The sequence below is a fragment of the Talpa europaea genome (assembly GCF_964194135.1).
Source record: "Talpa europaea genome assembly, chromosome: 8".
NCBI lineage: Eukaryota > Metazoa > Chordata > Mammalia > Eulipotyphla > Talpidae > Talpa > Talpa europaea.
In genome coordinates, this window is record NC_140075.1 from 31,999,205 (window position 1) to 32,027,062 (window position 27,858).

At 39.7% G+C, this 27,858-nt stretch overlaps 1 protein-coding gene across 2 annotated transcripts; it reads right to left on the reverse strand.

Annotated features, from left to right (window-relative positions):
• Positions 1-729: 729 nt before the first annotated feature.
• On the reverse strand, positions 730-27,800 carry EXD1 (exonuclease 3'-5' domain containing 1; the record flags this gene model as incomplete). 2 transcript variants are annotated; one of them, XM_084239463.1, is made up of 11 exons in its annotated part: positions 730-1,377; positions 4,565-4,756; positions 5,396-5,539; positions 9,113-9,193; positions 9,276-9,380; positions 12,499-12,585; positions 16,824-16,882; positions 20,925-21,052; positions 21,367-21,421; positions 23,733-23,801; positions 27,668-27,800. In XM_084239463.1, the coding sequence occupies 11 exons, from the start codon at positions 27,798-27,800 to the stop codon at positions 730-732; spliced, it is 1,701 nt and encodes a 566-aa protein (XP_084095589.1). The 2 variants fall into 2 exon arrangements, with proteins under 2 accessions (XP_084095589.1, XP_084095590.1); XM_084239464.1 differs by lacking the exon at positions 23,733-23,801.
• Between the last annotated feature and the right edge of the window lie 58 nt (positions 27,801-27,858).

The window sequence follows — 27,858 nt, forward strand, 5'->3', positions numbered from 1 at the left end:
TAAAAAAGGCTCAGTATGAGCTGTTCTTCTTTCACCCTAAGAAAAGTATATCAACTTCAAACACAGTGGATTCCAATTTTAAGTTTACATACTAAACATACTCAAAAGAAGTCTCTGCTTTTTAGGAAATTGGACAAAACCTATTCAAAGTAAGTGGAATGAAAAAAAAATTACAACTGGGATATCCTTATATTAACATCATCTATTATTTTTGTATGACATGAACAGACCAAACATTCAAAATTCAAATATAAAGCTAATATTTTTTCAGCCTCATTGATATATAATTGACAAATCAATCTCTTTAATAAAGAAAAACATACTCTGAAGTTATCAGGTACCAATTTTTTTAAACTTTTAACTAAGAGTTTTACCAACTCCCTTCAAACCATAAAACACAAAATTTTAAAAATATGGATTTTTCTGTTTACTAAGCTCAAGATTTTTTCCTTCTTCAAATCCTCTAAATCCAAATTATAAGAAAACAATTCACTCTGGCCACTGAGAACATTTATGCACAGTAATATGATCAGAACATTTACTCCTTTAATTAACATATTCCCATTCTAATCAAATACCAGGAATATAGGAGTAAGTGAATATTATTTTTCTGCCAAGCCTATGACAGAGATGTGACAAAATTTACATGAGAAACTTAAACAATGAGGAAGGCCCCCATGGCAGGGGAAATGAGCCATCTTTACAGCCTCTGGAACAAACTGCAGATCTCTAAGGCTGATCTAGAAAAGGATTTACCCAGGAATCAGTCTTCTCCAAAGCTGGACAAGGAGGAAGTGTGGAAAGCACAGCTTTTCTAAAAGTATGAAAGGTGTCACTTGGAGACACTCCAGCTTCCTGAGGAAGGGAAGGAGACAATGAATCATCTTGTATTACGCATTTTAAATGTTCCTTGTTTTCTACCATCAGCAACTGTTCTATCTCCTCTTTTAAAGATAAATTTGTCTGAAACTCATGCTTGGGTACCTGAAGTTGTTCTTTTTGAGTTGTTCTCTCTTCCTCCAACGCCTCTGACTCCAGGCAAATGAGTTTGTTACTGGATGCCTCACTGGCTTCTCCCTCCTTCATGGGATGTAGATGCTGAGGTTCTGTTGTTTTAGGTTCTTCTTTCAGCAAATTTATATCCTCATGAGAGGTAAAAGTTGGAGCTTCGTGAAGCCTAGAATTTTTACAACGTAAGAAACCTCTTACTCTTTCCCCTTTCTCTGCTGTCTCTGTCACTGGTTTTTTTGGATAGAGCACTGTCCTTATTAGGAGTCCCTGTGCATTCACCCTATATTCTTTGGCAGCTCGCTCTCTACGCTGCTTCTGGAAGCTTGTAAGTTGAAGCAGTTCCTCTGGAAGATCCATACACGTAGGCTAAGAAAAGAAAATGAACACAGTGTACTATAACTAAACTTCTGACTATGGTCCATATAATTACTTCTACAGTAATGAAATGTTTGGCAATGGTGGGTCTATTCAAACGTGTTCTTATAGCACCCTCTGGTGTCTCCAACTATAGGGCTTTTTTCTGGTGATTTAAATATTTGGAATCCACAAATGTGTGTGTGTTGCACATGTGCAAAAAGATTATACAATGGCAAGTGAGTTTCTTTTTAACCTGGACACAGTTGCCTTAGCAGGTGCATTCTCTAAAAAGCAGTTTCTTGCATAGCCTCCCAGAGGTAGTCTGTGTATATACGAGCATATTTGTGAGTAATGTGTGTGTATCTCCATTGTATGTATGGGATAGGAATGTGTGTGTGTGTGTATATACACGCGTATATATTTACATATATCTCTTACTATTTATCTTTTCATTGGGTTATATTTGTCAATTTTTATTTTACCCCAACTTTTTATTTGATAACTCTTTCTAAAATCATTTTACACAAATAGCATCTTACTATTATGTATTCTTCTGCATCTTTTTTAAAAAAGATCTAGTTATTTATGCATACAAGAGCTGGGGTGTAGGCCAGAGATGTGTAGGGTGAGAGGATTCACCAGAGACAGAGTGGGGAGTACAACAGGCAGCAGACTGACTGAAATACACTGCTGAGGGGAGCAGCGGGAGGGACAAAAGAAGTCTGCTGTGCCATGTGGCTTGGCTCCCTGGCTGGGGATCGAACTCATGCTGCAGTGGCTGCAAACAGCTTCATAGTGCTGAGACTTAACCCCATGCGCCACCAGAGAGGCCCTCTTCTGCATCTTGATTTGTTTTTACTAAAAATTTTGTCTTGGAGAATTTTCCATATTGGCATTTTTAAGGGCTATATGGATGCATCTAATTAATTTATTCAAACCCTTACAGATGGATATTTGGTTTGTTTTCAGTGTTTTCTCACTAAAAGGATGCTACAATAAAGAATATATTAAAATGTCCTCCCTGGTGACGCAAGGGGTTAAGTCTTAGCACTATGAAGCTATCTGCAGCCACTGGGACAAAAGTTTGATCCCTGGCCAGGGAGCTGGACCATATGGTGCAGCAGCCCTCTCCTTTCTTACCCACTGCTCTCCTCAGCAGTGTATTTCAGTCAGTCTGCCTGTTCTGCTCCCCACTCTGTCTCTGGTGAATCCTCTCACCACCCCCGTACCTCTGGCCTGTACCCCAGTTCTTGTATGCATAAATAAATAAATCTTTTTTTAACCTATCTTGTTATAAGTGAATGTTTTCTTCTATTATATTTCCTAGCTGTGTATATGGATATAGCAAAGCTATAACTTTTTGTTATATTTTGTACCTACTCACCTCTAAATTGTCTTTTTGTGTTTTTCAACTGATTTGCTTCAATTTTCAGTTGCATAATAGGCAAGGAATTATTCTGATTCTTCCTGTTCATTTTTTTTTTTAAAGATTTATTTATTTATGGGCCACCCCTGGTGGCACAGCGGTTGAGCGCTGGGCTGCAAAGCTGCCCGCAGCCTCTGCAGCGCAGGTTCAATCCCCGGCTGCCAGGGAGGGTCCCACATGGTGTGCAGACCTCTCCTGCCGTGCCCTCTGCTCCCCTCAGCAGTGTACTTCGTCAATCTGCCTGTTCTGTCCCCACTCTGGCTTTGGTGAATTACCTCACCCTCCCATGCTTCTGACTGTACCCAGTGCTTGTATAAATAAATAAACAAATCTTTAAAAAAAAAAATAAAGAAACATCATTTAAAAAAAAAGATTGATTTATTTATGCATACAAGAGCTGGGGTACAGGCCAGAGGTACAGGGGGTGAGAGGATTCACCAGAGACAGAGTGGGAAATAGAATAGGCAGATCTACTGAAATACACTGCTGAGGGGAACAGCAGGTGAGTCAGGAGAGGTCTGCTGTGTCCTGTGGGTCACCGACCTGGACAGGGATTGAACTTGTGCTCCAGTGGCTGCGGATTGCTTCATAGCACTGCATCTTAACCCCTTGCGCCACCAAGGAGGCCCATCTTCCTGTTCAATTTTTATAGTCTATATTTTTTCCTAATTTTATTGACTAATAGCTTTAAAAAAATGCTAAAGTAGTGATGATTGTCACCATTTTGTATTATTCTTGATATTAATGGGAATGCTTCTAGCATTCCCAAACATACATAGTCTTCGTGCTTGAGATATGGTTTACCATGCTAAATTACCTATCTAGACCAACTTTAAGCACTGATACTCTGTATCATCAAATTTTTGGTCAGTGTTTATGAGATAATCGTAAGACTTTCTTGGGTCTTTTAAAATGGAGAATTTCCTAACATTGAACCAAGCTTCCAAGAATCCAGCAACAAAGTAAAAGAAAATAAACTACATTTAAGTGGGGTTCATACCTATAATGTTAGTAGTTTATTTAGGATATTGCACCAATATTCCCAAGTAATAGTGGTTTATAAAACAACAGCCTGAAAACTTTTTATGTAAGGAGCTAAATCATCAATATTTTAGACTTTGTGAGTCACAAATGGTCTCTGTGGCACATTCCTCTCCCCCCCCCACCCCCACTGCTTTTTTTTTTCTCTCTGGTTTTACAATTACTGAAAACCATTCTCAGCACACAAGCTGTACAAAAATAGGCTATGGGCCAGATTTGGGCTTAGGGCCATAGTTTGTTAACTCCTGGTCTACAGTTTTCTTATATTGTGCTGGCTTCTTAAAAATAAATAATGAGGAAACTCCCTGGTGGCACAGGGGTTAAAGACACAGCACTATCAAGCTATCCAAGCCACTGCAGCATGAGTTTGATTCCTCCACCAGGGAGCTAACCCCACCAGAGCAGCAGACCTCTCCTGTCTCTCCCACTGCTCTCCTCAGCAGTGTATTTCAATCCTCCTGTTCTGCTCCTCACTCTGTCTTTGGTGAATCCTCTCACCCTCTGCACCACTGGCCTATAACCCAGCTCTTATATGCATAAATAAAGAAAATAAATCTTTTTTAAAATTATGAAAAAATATTCAAGGAGATGGATTAAGCCCAAGTTATAATCCCTTTAAGAATATTTATCACCAGATCTGCCTCATGAAGTTTGCTGCATTTATGAAGAGTAGGTATCACTGTGCCCTCCACAAGGAATAAGGAAGAAGGTAAAGATACAATCACCTACCTCTGTGCCTCCTAGGCGGTCTGCTGACCCTTCTCGATAGGTGTTCAAGTACCCATCTACCAGGGTAGTTAGGTCAGACATCATCTCATCCAGGAGTACTAAACGAAGGGGTAGCAGGTAGGTGGCTTCCAAAGCCAAAATTTTCAGCAAATAGGGTGAAAGAGGTCTTGTGAACCACACTTCTGGATTTTCCTGGAGATACCAAAACATTTTCCACTGAAAAGTAAAGTAATTTTAAAGAAAGTGATTTTATCTAAGGTTGCTTAACTTAAACAATGTCACTGCTATTACTGTTATTTTCTTCAATTACTACCTTCTGCTGTCACACTATGGCTAGCCTTCTAAGAATATACACACTCTGTATGTGTATACAGTATATGTAGGGAGGGGCCAAGTCGGGAAAAGAGAGAGAGAGATCAGGAATTCATCAAAATTGTAGGCAGCATATATAACTACATGGCCAAAATTATAGCAAGTATGGTCATGACAAAAGTTTGTATGCAAGGCTATTAGGAACTAAAGAAAATGAACCTTACTTTGGGAGAAACAATTGGCGTGATTTTTGTTCTGCTGCCTTCAATCCAAATTTCCCAATAAAATCCCACCTTGTCCCAATTTTAAAATTTATTTCAGAATACTTTTTAATTGATAACCAACAAATCTGGACCCTGGCTTTTATCCACTTGCTTCCACAAACTGTTCACATTTGGAACAGCTAAGATTTTGGCAATGATTATGCTTAGATGGCAGCTGTGATTTCTCAAGCTGATAATCCTGCTTAGAAAAAGACTTGAAAAATTATTGTCATATAAGACATCCTTTAATACTCACCTGAATTAGTTTTTGTCTCTCTTCCAGAAAGGAGAGATATTTAGGGGCTACTTTGAGGTGTCTGATTAAACTCTCCTGCAAGGTACTAATGCAGTTTGGAAGAAAGCCACCTGTTTCCATGGAAAATTGAAGGACATCTGCTACCTATGGCATTAAAAGATAAACCTATCAGTCCGCAGAATATTTACAGAGCGCTGTCTCATGGCAGAAATAACAAAATTAGAGAAATGTCTTTAAATATCATTTTCCCAAAGGGCCCATGTGATAGACAATACCCATTAGGAAACTTGAAATTGTTCAGGGAACTTAATCTGAAAGATCTGGAGAGAAAGGGAAGATTAACCAACTTTAATGTGCCCATGTCTATTATCTTTCGTACTGCTTCATTTGTCTGCCTTTTTGTTATCTTTTTTTTTTTTTAGAAGAGTTTTTTTTTAAGATTTAGTTATTCATGCATACAAGAACCTGGGTACAGGCCAGATGCACCGGAGGGGGAGAGGATTCACCAGAGACAGAATGGGGAACAGAACAGGAGGACTGAATAAAATACACTGCTGAGGGAAGCAGCAGGCGAGACAGGAGAGGTCTGCTGTGCCATGTGGGATTCTCATTGGCAGGTGGGGATCGAACCCGCACTGCAAATGCTGCAGACAGCTTCATAGCACTGTGCTCAATGGCCTGCACCACCAAGGGAGGCCCTGTTATCTATTATTATCTAGTATCTTTGGGAATGGGGAAAGGGAGATGAAATTCAAGAATTTTTTTTTTAAAGATTTATTTATTTATTTATACAAGCACTGGGTACAGTCAGAAGCTTGGGAGCATGAGGGAATTCACCAGAGCCAGAGCGGGGAACAGAACAGGCAGATGGACCGAAATATACTACTGAGGGGAGCAGCGGGCGTGGCAGGAGAGGTCTGTGGCGCCATGTGGGTCCCTCCCCGGTGGCCAGGGATTGAACCAGCGCTGCAGGTTTGCAGCTTTGCAGCCCAGCGTTCAACCATTGCGCCACCAGGGGAGGCCCAAGAATTATATTCATTATTAGCAGCTCTGATTAAAGTTTTGGTAAGGAAAATTAATAACAGTAAGACTTGGATTAATTATTAGTATGTGGTAGGCTAAATAATGTCCCCCCAAAGACTCCCATGCCCTAATCCCTGGATCTATGAATGTTACCATATATGCAAAATGGATTGTATAGCTGTGGGAACTTTTTGGGGAATACATCTGAAAAGAGAAAGCATATAAGAATGCATTGCACAAAAATGAACAATGGAGTCTCCCTGTTGGCACAGAGATTAAAGTCTCAGTGCTATCAAGCCATCTCTAGCTACTGTGGCAGGACTTCGATCCCCAGCCAGGGAGTTAACCCACATAGCGCAGCAGACTTCTACCTTGCCCGCTGCTCCTCTCAGCAGAGTATATCAGTAGATCCACCTGTTCTGCTCCCCACTCTGTCTCTGGTAAATCCTCTCATCTCCTGCACCTCTGGCCTACACCCCCAGTTCTTGGCACACACAAATAAATTTAAAAAATAAATCTTTTTAAAAGAAGAACAATGATGTGTGTTATATATATATATATATTTAAAAATTATTTAAAAAAAGAATCTTGAGATGAGAAGATTATTTTGAATTTTGTGACTGGTCACTAAATGAAATCACAAGTGTTCTTGTATAAGAGGGTAGAAGATAGAGGTTTTATTACTATAGTCAAAGGAAAAGATGATGTGATGATGGAAACAGAGACTGGAGTGATGTACCCTGAAGAGAGAAGGAGCCACAATCCAAGGAACACAGGTGGCCACTATGTGAAGATGAAGAGGAAAGGAAACGAACCCTTCTTTCAGAGGCTTCAGAAGAAACCAGCCCTGCTGACGCCTTGATTTTGGCTAAATGAAAGTAATTTCAGACTCTGACCTCTAGAACTGTAAGAGTATAAATTTGTAAGTCATTAAATTTGTGGAGATTTGTTTCAACAGCAATAGGAAACTAAGACAATGTGCTAAAGGAAAACAAATTGATAAAATTCTAAATTGTTGCCTTTTACACTATGGAAATCCAGAAAGAAAAATATGGAAAGAGATGCCAATGTCTCCATTACACAAGACACAGGGAGTCAAATCAAGTAGCCTAATGGACTCAAGGGAACAATGATCAATTCTCTTACATTTTGAAGTAAGCACTGAAGCAATCTCTATATAGTAAAAGATTCTGAAAGAAGGCCCAAGGGAACATGTAAAGAGGAAAAATGGCATAAAGTTAACTTTGAACAGATGCATAAAGGACAAACTTAAACCACATATAATAATAAAGTTGAACTTTTTGGAACTTTTAGTTAAAATTAATTGGTCAACTCTTTAGTTTAACCCCTCTCTAAAGAGTGTAGCTCTAGGCATTCACTGGCATAAGCCTAGAAGAATAGAAGAACCTAAAAAAAAATTATGAAAACTACTGTTTTCACTCCTCTCACAGCCGAACCAGAAACCCAGATCAGCTCTATGAGCTAGGGTAGTCAAGGAAATCCTCATTTCTCTAGGATACTTTACATGAGTGACTAATCACATATCTTCAGGCTATCTGGGGCCAGAATATGCTTTTTGGGCATATATAGTAGAACCTGCATCCCTGGGCTAGAGGCCAACTAGCCACTAGCCTTAATCATATATATATATATATATATATATATACACACACACACACACACACATATATATATATATATATATATATATATATATATATATATATAAAATATGTGTAACCCTAACCCTAGCCAAGCTAGGATTGTCTTACACTAGATGTCCATGACAGGTTTTCAAAAGACTCTCAAGGGCCTCCCTGGTGGTGCAGAGGTTAAAGACATCACTATCAAGCTGTTGCTAACCACTGCAGCACAAGTTTGATTCCTAACTTCCCACACTGGCCCCCCACCAGGGAGGGGACCCACCTGGCCCAGCAGACCTCTCCTGTCTCCCCCGCTGCTCCCCTCAGCAGTGTATTTCAGTGGATCTGCCTGTTCTGCTCCCAATTCTGTCTCTGGTGAATCCTCTCACTGCTACTCCCCGCACCCCACACCTTTGGCCTACACCCCAGCTCTTGTATGTATAAATAAAAATTTCTTAAAAAAAGAAAAGACTCCCAAAATGTTTTAGTTTCTGAATGCTATAGAGTATGCTGCCCTGGTGGTGCAGCGGTTGAGCACTGGGCTGCGAAGCTGCCCGCAGCCTCTACAGCGCTGGTTCTATCCCCGGCCGCCTGCAAGGGTCCCACATGGCGCGCAGACCTCTCCTGCTGGTCTGCTGCTCCCCTCAGCAGTGTATTTCATCAGTCTGCCTGCTCTATTCTCGGGTCTGGCTCTGGTGAGTTCTCTCACCCTCCCATGCTTCTGACTGTACCCAGTGCTTATATAGATAAATAAATAAATCTTTAAAAATAAATAAATAAAATAAAAAATGAATGCTGTAGAATATGGAGATTGCTTCATATTTGACAAATTCTGGAGTAAAACAGGGAGGGAAAAGTCCTAAATACTTTTTATTAAACTTTTCTGCAAAACTTTTACACTTCACAAAATGTCTTCACAGACTTTTATGAGAGTGAGCAGAAATGGGGAACACATAAAAAAAGAATTTCAACCACTAATCAGATAAGGCCTATTTCTCCTAAGAGCTATGCACACTGATTTGAATCCAGTATTTTCTTTTCCTACATATACCTGTGTGTCAAAGACATTATTCAGCAAAATTCCATACTGATGAGAGAGGCAGTCAGAAAGCCAACGACAATCATGGATAACCTAAGGAATCAGAAGATGGAGACAGAATAATTAAAATCTGGCTGTTAATGTTAATAGCAAAAGAATCAGCTTACACACTCACCTTCAAAATTCTCTTGTCTTCTAATACCATCTGAAGTCCATTGTTGAAAGCACGACTTCCCAGGAGGAAAATGTCAAATAAGTAAACTCGGCTATTTGTAGCCACCTATGATAGACCATCCAGACATACTTATATAGGACAAGAACAAACTAGGGAAGGGGATCTGAGGATCAACTTCTAAAGTGAATGAGAAGCACTCAATGATTCTTAGGAAAAACAGATTTAAACTGATGTGAAGTTAAAAAAGACACCAGCACTGTGCTTTTCAAAAGGAAATAAAGTCAAGTTGATGATTTAGCCTTTTCCTTTTTATAGTTCCAATTTTATCAGTCTCAACAATGACATTCTACTATTCCAGGGATTACAAGTTTAAGGAGGAATGAACAGCATTTCATTGTCACTAATAGGAAATGCTATTTCTGAGTTCCATAATATCCATGATTGCGTTAGGTATTACATAAAATTACTTGTAAGAGACGCTCCCTGCCCTCTAGTAGTTTAAAATAGGCAACAAACCCAATGACACAAATAATAAGAATTCTAGATTGTTTCTGATCACAAAAATCATAAAGGCCATATAGCTGAATTATCTACTGAGACAGAGAACAAAGGCAAAAAAAGATCCAAGATGATCTAGAGAGCCAGCCACATTACGATCCTTGTCACTTTCGAGTCAACTCTTATTACAGCTACAATTGCCAGACCTACCTGGTGTTCTATGATGTTTCATGGTGTTTGCTAGAATGTGATACCTAAAACAGTCATTCACTTCTCTTTTTCCCTAAGTCTCTAATTGAAGAGACATATTACCAAAAGTTTGGAAAAGTATTCTTTGCTAGATAATATGAGAGAAGGGACTGTTGGATTTACCACTAAATTGGTAGCAACTACAGCAGAGTCATACACATGGCTGGCTGTTACTCATTTCTTCAGTGGTTCAATGCCTGCCATACAACACTCACATTTTTCATATGCAAAAGAATGTATATGGCTATAATCATATACATCAAATCTCTATCCTGTTTTTCCACACTCTTAACTTTTAAACACCTTTGGCAGCTGCAAAGATCTACCAAACGTACTGGAATGTGTCCAATAGTTAACTGATGACAAGATGAATAGGTTCTCACATTTTTTTCTTCATATTTTGAATTATTTAGGACAAATTACTAGAAGTGGCCCGAGAAGTGGACCTAAGGATATAAAATTCTCTGTAACTCTTAAATATTTGTTACCGTTATCTTAAGATATATTATTATACGTCAAAACACCTGACATAGATGAAAGTTAAACATTTAAATAATTTAATGTTAAGAAAAGCAGTAGGAAATACTGACAGAAAGGAATACCAGGAAAACAAAACAAAAAAACAAACTAAACGTTTAGGAATTAAAGGTGCCACATACTAAAAAAAAGTGAAAAGCTAGGAATAGAGGTTAACCTCACCTAGTCTTCTTCCTTTCTCATAGAGGATAGAGACATATTTCTCATAGCCAACCAGAGAGCCTTTAGGGTTGTGAATATAAGACAGAGGAGGGAAGGGTTTTTGGCAGTGGACTGAAAAGTGAAGTCTGAATGTTGACCTGGAGCCTCTAGACTTCCACTGCAGCATTTAGGCCTAGAACACCAGGCCTGTGTTGGAACAAGAGGAAAGGGTTCCAGGCAAGATGACTTCAAGACAAAAATGCAACACAGGCAGCAAGAGAGAAGTAAGCAATTGCACTGAGGGGAATACACAGGAAGGCTTAGTCACAGTGCAAAGAAAACAACACTAATAAGATGAGGCCAGAACTAATTCTATGAAAACAAGAAGTTGTACAACAAATTAAGCAATATCTTGGCTCAGCAAGGAACCAAAGTCACACATTCATAATCACATACATTACCTCAATAAATAACTGAGAGGGGAAAGAAAGTATACAACATAAAAACAAAAAATAGAAAAAGAAAACAAACTCTTCATATAGCTAAGGCAATAAAACAGCTGGGAAAGTGGGGAGCCTGTAAGACAACAAAGATATTGTTACCAAAACCCAGCTGCTTCAGCTGTAGGAGCCTGCAGGAGCAGTAGTGTTCTTTCACCCTACTCCACCACCACAGGTCAGTTGTGGCAGTTGCTTCTCAGAGTCCTTTTATGTAACAGTGTACTTCCTGGATCGTGGAATGGACCAATCAGGTCCTATGAGCTGATAAATGGTCCAATCAGCCACAGGACTGAACAACGTTCCAATCAGGTGGGGCACCCTGAAAGGGGATATAAGCCAGGGTCCGAAGGAGCTGAGGAGAGACGTCGCAAGCCCTGAAGAGAGCCTGAGGAGACAAACAGGAGAGACAATGCCAGCCCCTGAAGAAAAGAAGACAGTTCCAGTCTCCAAAGGAATTAGAAAGAAAGGAAGGAATCCATTCCTGGCCTCCAAAGAGGAAAACAAGCATCCAGCAGCTGCCCTCCGAGAAGGGAAGAGATATCGAAGGCTTTTGAAATTATGTAATTATATATATATACTGCCTGAAAGGCAGAGCTCTGAAATTATATAATTATATAGATTGCTTGAAAGGAGCACCAAAGGCCCTGCATCTGGCGTCTCAAAGAACTGTTTGTTGTTGGTATAATACAACAACTTACAAAGAACTGTTAAAACTGGATGTCTCTGACACCACCTCTGAGGGACCAGTAGTGACCATCACTACTGGCTAGTGCTATCCAGCACTCCAGGTGACCAGTGGTGACCATCACTGATGCTATCTGGGTGAGATAACCAACCCTAGTGGATACTGTAAGTTCTTTGTGTCCCCTGTTTGTAAAATAAACCACATGGTTGTTATTCCTGGAGCCTGAGGTCTCTTGCGATTGTGTGTCTCACTGTGGGTGAGAACCCACAGACCTGTCCTCTTATAGGGCAGCCCTTGGTTTTGGATTTTGGCTATTTAGGGCTTTTTGGCAGCTCTCTTATCTCAGAGCTTGGGCAAGTGGGTAGCCGTTCCATCCTTCCATCCGGCCTCCTGCCTTGTTGTCCTTTTGCCTTGTCCACCCGTTTCAATATCATAAAAAGGAACCTACAAACACTTCCTTTTTGAAGAGAACAAACTGAGCACTATAGGGAGAATGAAAGACATTCCAAACAAGTTATAAGACAATGACAATGGGTGACATAAAGAAGATAAATATATCAGTGAATCTCCAATTATTTCAAAATAAAGAGTTTATTAAAAAAAAATCCTTCACCTGGAGCCAACATAGTTTCCCATGACGACACACATTAACTCCTTCTGCTGCCACACTCAGGACACTCTGCTTTTTGATGTGAAGCATCTAGTGAGAAAAAGAAGAAAGTAAAAATCTCTAGGGAATGAATGCTGCAACTAAGACATGAAGGACACAAGTAAAAAGGCTTGCAATAAAATGGATCATATTTTCTTAAACTTAATTTGACTAATTCTTAAACCAAATTTGACTAATCTGAAACACATGAATCTGTTTCACATACACGAATCACACTTAATACTTCTAATTCTCAGTTTTCACAAAATTATCTCACACCTGGAAAATAAATCATTCATATCCCAAATGCTAATAAACACTGCAAACTTATCACTAATGCTGCAGTGAAGGATTTCTGGTCTTTCTGACCAGATTTCTCATGCAAAGAACAGCACCCTAACACAGGACAATTGATAGTACCTGAAAGGAATTCACACAGTGGTTGAGTCTCACAGTATCTACTCCTCAAGATGGCAGAGACAAGGACTCAACAATCCCTTCAATCCTTTGATGCATTAAGTCACTCCAAACTGAAATAGTGGTATCCTTGAGATACCTGTTGATCATTTGATTATTTATAATTGTATCCTATCTCAAAGCATTATATGATTCTTAGATCCTGAATCCATAATCCATGAAAATACCAACTAGATACAAGGCTTACCCCATTTCACAGCTAGGTAAATTACATAAAAACAGAAGGTTATGGCAACTTTATCAGCACAATATCATCCTTTAAAGAGCACAAAGTTTTCTATATTCTGAGTATCTTCCACCAATGATTAAAAAAGGGGACTAAATTTCAGTTCCATCCTCAATTAACAAGAAGGCTACAGGGGCCTCCCTGTTGGTGCAGGGGGTTAAGTACAGCACTATGAAGCTATCTGCAGCTTCTGTAGCACGAGTTTGATCCCTGGATGACCAGGGAGCTGACCCACATGGTGCAGTAGACCTCTCCTGTCTTGCCCACTGCTCCCCTCAGCAGTGTATTTCAATCAGTCTGCCTATTCTGTTCCCCACTCTGTCTTTGGTGACGCCTCTCACCCCACCCCCACCTCTGGCCTGTACCCCAGTTCTTGTATGCATAAACAAATAAATCTTTAAAAAAAAATAGAAGAGTACAGTACTAGGAACAAAAGTTGTGTTTCCTTATTAGTAAGAATTCCTAACGACCTATTCAAATTTTCAGAGCAAAAGTTCTTAACTCCTTTTTGTTGTAGCTGTCATGACCATATAAAGAATCTATTGATATGTAAAGAATTCTTACAACTCAGTTTAAAAATTAATAAAGGAGGGGCCGGTGGTGCAGTGGGTTGAGCACAGCACTATGAAGCTGTCCGCAGCCTCTACAGCGCGGGTTCAATTCCTAGCTGACCAGGGAGATACCCACATGGCATGGCAGACCTCTCCTGTCTTGTCCTCTGGTCCCCTCAGCAGTGTATTTTGGTCCATCTGCCTGTTCTGTGCCCTGCCCTGCTCTGTCTCTGGTGAATGCTCTCACCCTCCTGCACCTCTGGCCTGTACCCCCGTCTTTAAAAAAAAAAGATTTATTTATTTATACAAGCACTGGGTACAGTCAGAAGCGCGGGAGGGTGAGAGAATTCACCAGAGCCATAGCGGGGAGCAGAGCAGGTAGAAGGACTGAAGTGCACTGCTGAAGGGAGCAGCGGGCGGCAGGAGAGGTCTGCGCGCCATGTGGGACCCTCCTCCAGTGGCCGGGGAGCAGCCAGAGATGGAACCTGTGCTGCAGAGGCTGCAGGCAGCTTTGCAACCCAGCACTCAACCGCTGCGCCACCGGGGAGGCCCAAAAATAAACAAATCTTTAAAAAAAAAAATGAATAAAGGATCTGAATGGACATTTCTCCAGATATACAAATGGCCAATAAACACATCAAAGATTCTCAACATTATTAGCTATCACAAAAAGGCAAATCAAAACTACAATGAGATACCACTTCACACCACCACGATGGCTATAATCAAACTGCCAGATAATAAGTGTTGGTAAGGATGTAGAGAAATAGGGACCCTCAAAACTACTGGTAGACATGTACAATGTTGTGGCTGCATACGGCAATCCTCAAAAAGTCAAACCCAGAGTTATTACATGACCCATCAATTCCACTCCTAGACATGAAAACTTATATACCTACAAAAATTTGTGTATGAATGTTCATAACAGTATTACTCATCATAGACAAAAAGTAGAAGCAACCAAAGTATCCATTAAATGTTGAAATGGCAAATGAAATATTATTCATCAATAATAACGTGAACTATTCCCCTGCAGTACATTTGCAGGCTGGACCAAAGACTGAATAATACATTGTTACTTCTCAAATGAATAATTACAGGGCCTCCCTGGTGGTGCAAGGGGGTAAGCACCACACTATGAAGCAATCCTCAGCCTCTGAAGCATGAGTTTGATCCCCAGCTGGCCAGGGAGAAACCCATATGGTACAGCAGACCTCTCCTGACTCACCCGATGCTCCCCTCAGCAATGTATTTCGGTCAGTCCACCTGTTCTGTTCCCCACTCTGTCTCTGGTGGGTCCTCTCACCCCCTGCATGTCTGTCCTTTACCCAGCTCTTGTATGCATGAATAAATCTTAAAAAATATATTAAAATAAATAAATAAAATTTAAAAATAATTACAGAGAAAGTGCTTAAATAGAGCATTCAGAATGGTCGTTTTAAAATATAAGTCAGACGGCGCCTCTCTGGTGGCACAAGGCATTAAGACGCAGCACTGTGAAGCGATCCACAGCCACTGTGGCACGAGTTCGATCCCTGGCCAAGGAGGTGACTCATATGGTGCAGCAGACCTCTCCTGTCTCTCCCATTGCTCCCTTCCGCAATGAGTTTCAGTACATCTGCCTTTTCTGTTCTCTACTCTGTCTCTGGTGAATCCACACACACACACACACCCCTCCCCCACGTCTATGGCCTGTACCCCAGCTCTCGTATGCATAAATAAATAAGTCTTTAAAAAAATAAAAGTCAGGGCCTCCCCGGTGGCGCAGCAGTTGAGCGCTGGGTTGGGAAGCTGCCCGCGGCCTCGGCGGTGCCGGTTCAATCCCCGGCTGCTCCCCAGCCACCAGAGGAGGGTCCCTCATGGCGCGCAGACTTCATCTGCCGCCCGCTGCTCCCCTCAGCAGTGTACTTCGGTCCTTCTGCCTGCTCTGCTCCCCGCTCTGGCTCTGGTGAATTCTCTCACCCTCCCGCGCTTCTGACTGTACCCAGTGCATGTATGGACAAAACAAACAAACAAACAAATAAATAAATAAAAACATAAAAAAAAAAAAGTCAGAAAATTTATGACTCTACTTTAAAACTGCCATTGGCTTTCCGTCTCACTCAAGTCAAACTAAAAATTCTTTTAAAAGGCCCTACACAGTCTACCCACTGCCCCTGTTCATGTCCCACCACTCTCCTTCCCTGTGGTCCTGCCACAGAAATGCCCCTGCTGTTCTTCCTCACACAAGTCAAGTGTCTTTTAGCCTCAAGGGTTTGCATTCACTGATTACAACTTCTTTAAGTTCTACACCTGGATATTCACACAGCTAGATCCCTTACTTCATTCAGATCCTGTTCCAATGCCTTCTCTTTGGCATTGGAAAGGGGAGCAGGTAAGTTTTCTCTATCCAGTCTATAGAAAATAAGAACTCCCTGTCATTCTATTCCCCATATCACATCACACTTTATTTTTCTTCATTGCACTTTTCACCAGTTGACATACAAATTTTGTCTATTTTCTTGCATTCAAATGTAAGCTACCGAAGAGCTGGAACTTTGGTTTGATTATTGTTTTACCCTGATCTATATCAGGTCCCAGAATAATGCCTGTAATATATCAGACATGCACACATTTTGTTGAATTTTTTTTTGAAATTTTTTTAAAAAGATTTATTTATTTATTTATTTATTTATACAAGCACTGGGTATAGTCAGAAGCGTGGGAGGGTGAGAGAATTCACCAGAGCCAGAGTGGGGAGCAGAACAGGCAGAGTGACGAAGTACACTGCTGAGGGGAGCAGCGGGCGGCAGGAGAGGTCTGTGCGCCATGTGGGACCCTCGTTTGGCAGCCGGGGATCGAACCGGTGCTGCAGAGGCTGCGGGCAGCCTCGCAGCCCAGCGCTCAACCGCTGTGCCACCGGGGAGGCTCCATTTTGTTGAATTATTAAGGAAGCAGAATTATTAGGGAAAAGATCTTATAATTCAAGAAATTCATGAAGCAGATATGATACTAGTATACAAACAATACTTGGCGCCAATGAGAACAATACTTACTGCAGCACCAAACTTCTGCTGGAACTGATCAATAACTGTGTATGTCACCTCTTCTTCTTCTATAAGAGAATAATGGCATTATATATTTAATATAAATTACTCCTAGATATAGGCCAATGTCAGAATTCTCTGAGTCCAATTATTTTTTCAATTATGTAATTAAAAAAAAATTAGAGATATAACATACCATATTGTCCTTTGCATCTCCCAGCCCTACAACTTTGGAATGGTTGGAGTGGCACAGGTCACAGTCCATATACCTCTTTCTTTCTTCTGCCCACACTCACTCTCTTAGTGGACTAATCTCATCTATTCTCAAGGCTTTAAATATAAACTACAGGCTAACTCATGAATTTATATCTACATATCAGATCTTTCTGCTCATCCCTAGGCTTATATTCAAACTTAGGTTGACTAAAACTAAACTCTTAATCACCTCCCCAAAACCCTTCTCACCCAGTCTTTCCCATTTAATAGCAACTCTATTCTTGGCCTACTCAGTCCCAAACCCCTGAAGTCACCTTGATTCACCTCTTTCTCTCACACTGATGTCTAATTTGCCAGTATGTTATACTGGTCTCTCCCTACATCCAGAATTTCACCACTTCTTACCAATGATACTACCACCACTAGGGTCCAAGCCATCATATTGACTAATATTAATTATTTCAATAGCTGCCTAACTGATATTTATGCTTTTATGATTGTCCTACTTTTAGTAAGAATGATCTTATTAAAAACAGAAGTAAAAAAAAATCTCTTTTGCTCAAAACTATCTTCAATGGAAAAAGAAGTTTTAAAAAACACCATTTATAAGGCAAGGTATACTTATTGGGCTTTTATTGTGCCTTTTTTTTTTTTTTACACAAATTGAAGATGTGTGGCAATCCTGTGTCAGGCAAGTCTGTTGATGCTATTTTTCTAATTGTATCTGTGCTACATTTAATTAAGGTATGTACATTGTTTTTTGAACATGCTATTTTATAGTTAACAGACTACAGTATAGTGTAAACATAACTTTCATATGCACTGGGAAACCATAACATCTGAGTTACTTGCTTTATGGTGATAATTGCTTTATTCTGGCGGGCTCTCTGAATAACATTTCTGAGGTATGCTTATAGTTTAAAAATATGAAATACTTAGAAATAAATATGGCAAAATACATGTATAACTTATATACAGAGAACTACAAAACACTGTGGAGAAGATCTAAATAAATGGAGAGATATACTGAGTTAATGGATTGGGATACTCAATATTTTTAACGTACCAATATTCCCTAAACTGATCTGTTGATTTAACACGGTTCCAATAAAAATTCCAGCAGGGTTTGTTTTGTTTGTTTGATAGAAATTAACAAATGATTCTAAAATTCACAGGGAAATGTAAGGAATACAAAATAGCCAAAACAAATTTGAAAAAGCTGTTTTGTTTCAGAAAGCGTACGAACACACACTACCCGATTTTAAGATTTATCATTAACAATTAACCAAAAAAAGCTATTATTATGGATGGAAAGATAAAAAATGTAATAGAATTAGGGTGTGCAAAAACAAACCTACACATGATTTTTGACAAAGATGCAAAGGTTGAGAAAACACTTTTAAACAAATGGTCCTAGCAGAATTGGATATCCACATACATTTAAAAAATACAATCCTTGGTCCATATCTCATATTATATACAAATATTAACTAAAAATGGATCATTAAAGAAAATGTAAAGCCTAAAACTATAAAATGTCTAGAAGAAACATGAGAGGAACTCTTTGGCACTTGAGTTAGAAAGAAAATTCTCTGGCCTGTACCCCAGTTCTTGTATACATACATAAATAAATAAATAAATAAATCTTTAAAAAAATAAAAAAGAAAGAAAATTCTTAGATATAATATCAAAAGCACAATTCACTTAAGAAAAAAATAAAAACTATAATTCTTGGGGGCCTCCCTGGTGGCACAAGGGGTTAAGCACCACTCTATGAACCAATCTGCAACCTCTGCAGCACAAGTTCGATCCCTGGCTGGCCAGGGGGCAACCCACATAGCGAGGCAGACCTCTCCTTCTTGCCCGCTGCTCCCCTCAGCAGTGTTTTCAGTCAGTCTGCCTGCCCTGTTCCCCACTCTGTCTCTGGTGAATCCTCTCACCCCCCACATCTCTGGCCTATACCCCAGCTCTTGTATGCATAAATAAATAAATCTTTTTAAAAAAAAACTATAATTCTCAAAATTAACAATGGGAGATAGCAAAGATGGACCATTTGGAAAAAATATCTGCAAAGCCTATCTCTGAGAAAAGACTTGTATCCAGAATACATAAAAAACTCTCAAAACTAAATAATAGTGGGCCTCCCCGGTGGCGCAGCGGTTGAGCGCTGGGTTGTGAAGCTGCCCGCAGCCTCTGCAGCTCCGGTTTGATCCCTGGCTGCTCCCCCGCCACCGGAGGAGGGTCCCACATGGCGCGCAGACCTCTCCTGCTGCCCGCTGCTCCCCTCAGCAGTACTTCGGTCCTTCTGCCTGCTCTGCTCCCCGCTCTGGCTCTGGTGAATTCTCTCACCCTCCCGTGCTTCTGACTGTACCCAGTGCATATATAAACAAAACAAACAAACAAATAAATAAATAAATAAAAACATGCCTCTCTAAAAAAAAAAAAAAAAAAGAAAAGAAAACAAAAACTAAATAATAGGGGCCTCCCTGGTGGCTCAAGGGGTTAAGTCTCAGTACTATGAAGCTTTCCACAGGCCACTGTAGCAGGAATTCAATCCCTGCCAGTAAGATGACCCCACATGATGCAGCAGACCTCTCCTGGCTCGCCCACTGCTCCCCTCAGCAGTGTATTTCAGTAGAACCACCTGTTCTGCTCCCCACTCTGTCTCTGGTGAATGCTCTCACCTCCTGTACCTCTGGACTGCACCCCAGCTCTTCCATGCATCAATAAATAAATCTTTAAAAAAAACTGAATAATAAAGCAATAACAAAATGAGCAAAAGATTTTACCGAAAACAATCAAATGGTAGATTAGTGCATGAAAAGATCTTCAACATCCTCCCTCTGTCACCAGGGAAATGGTAAAATCAAAAAAATCTTCCAGTGGCTTTTCTTCTCACTTCAGAGTAAAGCCAAAACCACTTCAACGATCTACAGAGTCCTCCAAGGTCCACCCACCCCACTACTACCTTTCCTTGCTCCAGTTACAGTTATCTCCTTACTGTTCATTCCAGACTCTGCATGTTCCTATACCATGGCTTTTGCATCCAGATATCCATGCAGCAGGATGCCCCTCTTCCATCTGGCTTTTACTCAAATATCACCATACGTTAGTGAGGCTTGTCCTGGACACTCTAGAATTGTAATACCACCCTCTTTACATACCTCTCTTTCTTGTTTTTCCCCCTCTTAGGATTCAGCACTAGTATACTATACATTATGCTCATTTAACTCATTTAGCATGTTTCCTCTGCAGTGAGCTCAGGAATACTACATGATGGGTCCAAAATGTCAGGCAAATATTATGCACTTAAATATTAAATAAATGAAATTAAAAAATGAATTGTGGTATTTTATCTTAATTCAGAGCCTTGAAGCAATGGCACTGCTGTACACTGCCTACAGAACCTTGACTCTGGGTCATGTCAATGGTAAAGAGTCTGGAACCACAATAAAGAATGTCAGGGCCTCCCCTGGTGGCGCAGCAGTTGAGCGCTGGGTTGTAAGGCTGCCCGCAGCCTTTGCAGCGCAGGTTCGATCCCCGGCCACCAGCGAGGGAGGGAGGGAGGAAGGGAGGGAGGGAGGGAGGGAGGGAGGGAGGGAGGGAGGGAGGGAGGGAGGGAGGGAGGGAGGGAGGGAGGAAGGAAGGAAGGAAGGAAGGAAGGAAGGAAGGAAGGAAGGAAGGAAGGAAGGAAGGAAGGAAGGAAGGAAGGAAGGAAGGAAGGAAGGAAGGAAGGAAGGAAGGAAGGAAGGAAGGAAGGAAGGAAGGAAGGAAGGAAGGAAGGAAGGAAGGAAGGAAGGAAAGAAAGAAAGAAAGAAAGAAAGAAAGAAAGAAAGAAAGAAAGAAAGAAAGAAAGAAAGAAAGTCTAGAAGATTTAGAGTTCCTGGTACTTACCTGATGGGCTGTACTTGAGGTCATTCAGTAGAGAGGTGATAGGTGCCTCAGGGGCAGATGAAGAAAGTTCACATACATTTAGTTCTGCATCTTTCATTTTATCCACCCTGGTTCTTTCTGTATTTGGACTATGCTTACAAAAAGAAAAAACAACTCAGGTGAACTTGGTCTTTGTTGCTAATGCTATAAACAAATTTTGTCACAAATGGTAAGGATTCTGGACCTCTATTAGAGGACCCATACAACCACTGGTTACACTGACCTGATGATGCCACCTAAAGATGGAAGAAAACATTCATCTGTTTTTTTCACATTAATATCACCTCAGACTTTTTAAGAAATTATGCAGCTAGTGAGTAAGTTTTAAGGTTTTCTACCTTGATGTATATATTTGAGTAACATCATAATTAAGAAAATTAATATACCTAACAGATCATCATACCTAACAGATGTCTTTTCTCTCACTGAACCTTGTTCCACTTCATCCAGTAGTTCCACTGCAAAATAACAGGATGGCTTCCATCTGAAAGATCAACTGCTCCCATATCCCCCTCCCTCCACTGACTATGTACCACAAACAGTAATTAGAAATGAAATGTCAGTCCACAGAGGGCTTAATCAATCAACAGTAAACAGAACAGAGAAGACTACCCAAAGTCTTGAAGATGCATCAGTTCCTGCAAAGCTTCCTTGGTCATTCAGCAGGATTAGGAATCTCGCTGCATCATCCCTCTACACTTTTTATTCCAGGGAATTTTTGTGGTGACTCAGATTGGTTCTAGATATAACATTTCTTTCTTATTCATTCTCATCCTAATTCACTTTCCTTCAATATACTGTTTATAGGTTTTCTCTTAAATTGTTGACAGATAGGTCCCTTCCATACTCACAAGCTGGCGCACTAATAGGTCAATGTCATGCAAGGTAATAAAAGCTAGATTGGAAATGACAAAAGAAATAAGAGAAAAACATTGTACAGAGATTCTAAAGCCATTTATCTTTAACCCAACAGTGTAGGGAATATAAGAAAATACTATATATCATTGATTTTAGGATGCACATTTTAAACAGCTTCAAAATTAGATATGATTTACAAATACACATGAAACTTTGATAATGTCTTTCACTTGCTTAGGGTGGAAAAGGAATATAGCACTTTAGACTGAATGAAATACACTTAGGGACTTTGCAGGGGAAAAGCATTTCAGGGGCCACTTTGCTTCAAGTGTCTCTTTTTCCTGCATTATTTAAATTGCTGAGTCTGGAGTAGAGAAAACAAAATCACTAAGAACACTAGAGGTCAATTATTATCCTTCACTGTGATAATTCTTCTTCAAGGTGCTTTTTAGGGAGACCCTACCATACCTGATTGGGTCATAGGGCAAAGAAGAAGATGGCAAAGGCCAGCTTTTGAGTTTTTAAAAATGATGAACAAAGGCCAAATCCTGGGAAAGAATTGAGGAGGAGGTAAGTCAAGGTGTGCAGATAACAAAGTTGATCAGTCGGTGGCCAGACATTTTTTGAGTTAGGGAAATGGTAATAGTAATTTCTTCACTTCTCTTTACAAACCTATGCACAGCCTAGTTTTATTCCAGTCCAGAGCTCTGCTGGGTTGCAATAGCTAATAGTTAAAACACAATTAAGAACACCACTACTACCATCACCTCTGCCATTACAAAAAGGTGTCCAAGGGACACAAAGTGTTTACAGGAACATACTCAGGGAGAAAGGAATTAGGCAGCTGGCAGGATTTGTCTACCTTTCAGTAATTATGGATTTGCAGTCATTAATTTGGTGACTTCATCTCTTCCTAAATTAAAATTCTCTCACAAAGCAATTTTTTAAACATTAATCTATCATTTACAGGAGTCCTTTCCTTTCCTCATATCTGCCCCAACAGTAAAATATGTACCGCTCTATATAAGGTCTCAGGTCTCCTATTTGTCCACCTCCCTCAACACCACACTCATCTTTTTTATATTTACTTACATCATTTGTCCTTTTCACCACACTAACTCCTCCTTGAAAGGCTTTCTCTCTTGAGTTCTTAAAAGAACACATTATTGCTCCTGACCCCTTTTTCTTATCCCATTTGACTTGTTTGAAGCACACTGACCAGATAAACTTCTTTATCTACACTTAAGCAAACAATTGGACCTATTCTTGCTAAATGGCTTTTGCTGGCAAAAAAAGAAAAGAACTTCAAATCCCAAAAGCTCTGAAAACCTAAACAAACCAAAACAATTTTGTAATCCTTTTGGCAGCAAAACCTGAATGATATACTATTTATAGTCCTATGATATTCCACCTGTTTCTGCAGAAATGTATTTTATTACAGAGCGCTGCCCAGTTCTGCTTAAGGAGTTAAATAACATGCACAGTATCTATCCTGTGTTAGGTTTTCTAAAAGTCCAGAACAATTCTGGATTCTGAAACATTTGGTCCCAAGGTTTCAGATAAGGAACTGTGAATGTACTATGAATATGTCAAACTCATTTGCTGAGCTAAACAACTCCTTTCTGTTCAGATTCTTAACCCTGCCTGCTGGCTATGTGTAGTAATGAGCATTGGCAGTGCTCACATCATTAAAACCAAAATGATTAAAATTATCTGAGACTGTTTTGATATTAGAATACCCTTTGAAACAGTAAGACAAGGATCAATTCTCAAGTATCAACTTTAAGGGTTGATAAATGCAACTTTGCAGGCAAGACAACATCTTGTTTTATTTTAAAAACCAGAATGAGACAGTCTTTGACTGCTACTACAAATCCCAACAGCAGCATTTGGGGAATATGAAGCTATTACCATTCACAATCTCATGCCCAAAAAACATCTTCACTCCAGGGATACTTCGGCCAGTCTCCACGTTCTTCACTGTTACAGAAAACAGTTTATCCAGTTAACAAAAAAATAATATTCCCTAAAAGCATAAGAAACTATCTGTCAAAAGTACCCTAAATTATTTTTTCCTAAGGAATGGAGAGTCAGTAATAAATTACAAAGCTATGTAGCCTTGAAACTAGTAAAAACATTTAAGGCAATTCACTACTTCTAGAGCCTACACCCTGTCAACTACATGCTTGAATTTATAAATTATCTGGGATAACACTTTAACCCCTGACCCAAATACAAGGGTCTTCTGTGAGTAGGTAAGGGAATTAGGAGAAATTTAGATGTCATGTCTACAACATGCTGTCATTTTTCTAGATGGAAATGCTCACAGCAGTTTTGTATTTCTACATCTCTCAGCAATCCAAAATAATGGAATTCTACCCTTACTATTGCACTGAAATCAAAGATCACCAACTGTTTGTCAAATTAAAAAAAAAAAGGTTTAAAGTGTAATTTTACCAAGTTCCAATGCATATTTTGACAATACCACTTTCCTTTCTTCTTTGGCTTACAGGACATTCTTCATATTTATTTCCTTTCTGATTATCCAGAGCTACCATACTGAGCACTCACTTCAAGCTAGTCACCATCCTAAGTATTTGCCTACTTTCCACTGTCCAATAAATAATAGATTGGCATTTCATTATCTTCATTATGGAGGAATCTGACACTTCAGAAAGGTTGAATAACTTCCCCAGCATCACACCTCTGGTAAAAGAGAGTCAGGATTCAAACTCAGGCCTCAGTGATTTTAAATCACATTCTTGCAATCATTGCCTCCTTGATCTGCTCCTTCCAGTCTCCTTAGTTGCTTCTACCACCTAATCTTCTCAGAGTTATAAATGTAGAAGTCATCTCCCATTGTATTTTATCTAATTATTTACCAGATTACTTATTCTAACTCCTAAGCATTTCTGTCTTCTCTTCTGCATTATTTGCTGAACCTTAACTCTGACTCCTATCTTTTCCCCTTTGTTGTGTCCCCTGATTGTCTGAAGTTCCCTATCTCTTTTCCATGTCTCTAATCTCTCCCTAAGTTATTCATTTCTTCATACTGCTGTCACAGTGATGTCATTCCCTGCCCTGTTCACCTAGTACATAAAATTAAAAACAAGTATAAAGAAATATGTTCAACCTCTTCAGGAATATTTTTTAAACATGCCAAAATGAAATCACCTTTTGCCTACAAAACTATCAAAAATTAAGGGAAGATATACATCAACATTAAAAAAATTCAATATTGGGCCTCCCTGGTGGCGCAGCGGTTGAGCGCTGGGTTGCAAAGCTGCGCACGGCCTCTGCGGCGCCGGTTCGATCCCCGGCTGCAACCCGGCAACCGGAGGAGGGTCCCACATGGCGCGCAGACCTCTCCTGCCGCCCGCTGCTCCCCTCAGCAGTGTCCTTCGGTCCTTCTGCCTGCTCTGCTCCCCGCTCTGGCTCTGGTGAATTCTCTCACCCTCCCGCTTCTGACTGTACCCAGTGCATGTATAAACAAAAAAACAAACAAACCAGCAAACAAATAAATAAAGCATGCCTCTAAAAAAAAAAAAAAATTCAATATTACATTTACTGTAATTCACTCATATATTACTAGTATCAAATTAAAAAGGCAAGACCCTTTCAAAAAGGTATTTGTAAATATGCATCAAAACAGTTAAAATATCCTTAAGTTAATCCAGTAATTTATCCTCCAGGAACTATTCCTAAAAATATAATTATAAAATTTTTAAAATACAGAATTGTATTTTATAATTATAAAACAAATATTTTTAAGCTTTTTGCTTTAAGATGTTTAGCCATTAAATTGAATTTTTAAATAAGGAGAAATGTTTGTTACAGTGTTAACTAAAAAAAGTAACTATGATAGACCCAATTTAATATGCCAACTATATAAAAATCTATGTAATTAAAGACTAGAGAGAAATACAACAAAATGTTTTTTCTGGACTGCATGCTCTGTTCAACCAGTATGGGGCATTTAATGACTGTTGTCTATTCAATACCATTTTTGAGGCCAGCAATGTGCCCAGTCTCCCCTGCAGATAGTGGTAATCTATTGGACTTCTAGGGCTTTAATCTTTCCTCTTCCTCATGTCAGTAACTCCACCAGCTATGAAATAACCTTGGGATCTAAAGCTGAGCAAAAAGTTGAAGAATCCTGGATCCATGCTATTTTAGAGTCAACAGTAGTCCTGGAATGCCTGCCTTCTTTTATAAAAGAACAAACTCCCAATTTATTAAATTACTGATGGTGAAACTGTTTCTAGCTGCTGAGCATGGTTTCTAACTGGCTTCAGGGAATGAACCTGAAAACTCACATTGCCTCTCACTTCAAATTTTGTTCCTCAGTTTTCAGCTGTGTCCAAATGCTGACATATGACATCTTCTGGTCTATCTCATGCCTACTTCTCCAGCTTTAACTCTTACAACATTTTCACGTTGAAATTTACTTCCACATTCTGAAAGTACCAACTTTCTATTGTTATACATGCCACTACTTCTGCATTGTCTGTGAGACAATGGTTCTTAGGGTGTGGTTCCAGGACCCAGCATCAGCATCATCTGGAAACTTTTATAAATGCAAATTCTTGGGGTTCCATCCCAGATCTTAACAATCAGAAATTCTAGGAGTGGAGCTAGGCAATCTGTGTTATAACAAGTCTTCCAGGTGAGTCTCATGCACAAAGCTTGAGAATCACTGGCTTAAAACAATCCTCCCCTCTTTTTCCATCCAGTTCATTCCCACTCATGCAGATGTAGTCCTACCATCAGTTTCTCCTCTGGGAGGCCATCCCCACTGGCCTACCACTCCCAGATCTAAATTAGTTGAAGCTCTGTGTTTCCATTTTGTGCTTCCCTCAATCAGAGAAGTATCTTTCTACTTATTTATCTGTCTTCTTACTAGTTTCAGTTTTTTGAAGACAGGCATAATGTAATCCTTATTTTTATCCCTAGTACCTATAGTGCCAGGTCGAGGACATAAAAGTACCAGCAAATGATTACTGAATGAATAGTATCACAAATGCCTGTATAGTCCCTTTTAGCCCAAAAAGTCTATTTCAACTTATAATATGGCATGCAATCACACTAATCTCAAATCTCATTTATACATGTTTCACAATTGTGAACTTGAATGTCATTATGCCAGGAAAACAACTATCCAAGTGAGTCAGTATTCTAGCTGGAAAAAAACCTACAGATTGGAGCATGCAGCTTTGCAAACACATGAAGGAGCTAGGAAGGTAGCATACCCAGAAAGGGCATGGAAAACTCTGTGCTTCCTCCCACACCTTGCCCTACGCAGCAATTCCATTTGGCTCTTCCTAATGTGTCCTTCAGAATGAATAGGAATTGAAGTTGAAATGTGTAGAGGCTTGAAGATAACATGATCACTGAGGTAGAAGAGCAGAAGTACAGGGCCCCATCCCTCCTGCCATCGTTTAGCCATCACAGTTCCACAGGAGCCTACCTCTTAGCAAATGAAAAATTAACCCCTTACTGTCTTTGTGAATTTGTCCGTTAAAGCCAAAAGCAATTCTATCTAATGGAATGGTTACTTTTAATTTCAAGGTGTTACAGAGAGAAATTAGGAGTACTCAATTAAAAAAACTTTATATACTGAAAATCTCTGTGATCAGGTATAAAAGTATAGAGTGGGACAAGCCAGCATATACAGCTATGTTGCTCTGCCTGGGAAAACAGCATTCTAAAACTTCCTCCCACCCATTTCCTAAAATAGGAAAAAAGCCTCCCTCTTGTTGCTAATGGAGTCCAGAGCCATCACCCTACTCAGTTATTCATTTCTCAAAATGAATGGAGTAAGAATGAATGAATCAATAGAATAAGACCTTTTTTTAGGACAACAATCTTGTTAGGGTCCACATGCTGGAGCACCCCCTCAAAGATGCCACAAACCAATGTGAGTTTCACCCTTCTCCACAAAATCTGGTTGAGGAAATGGTAGTCACTGCTGGGATCCATTCTACTTGATTCCAAAAGCAGTCTTCAAATAGTCTTCTTAAGTATCCAAACACTTGAA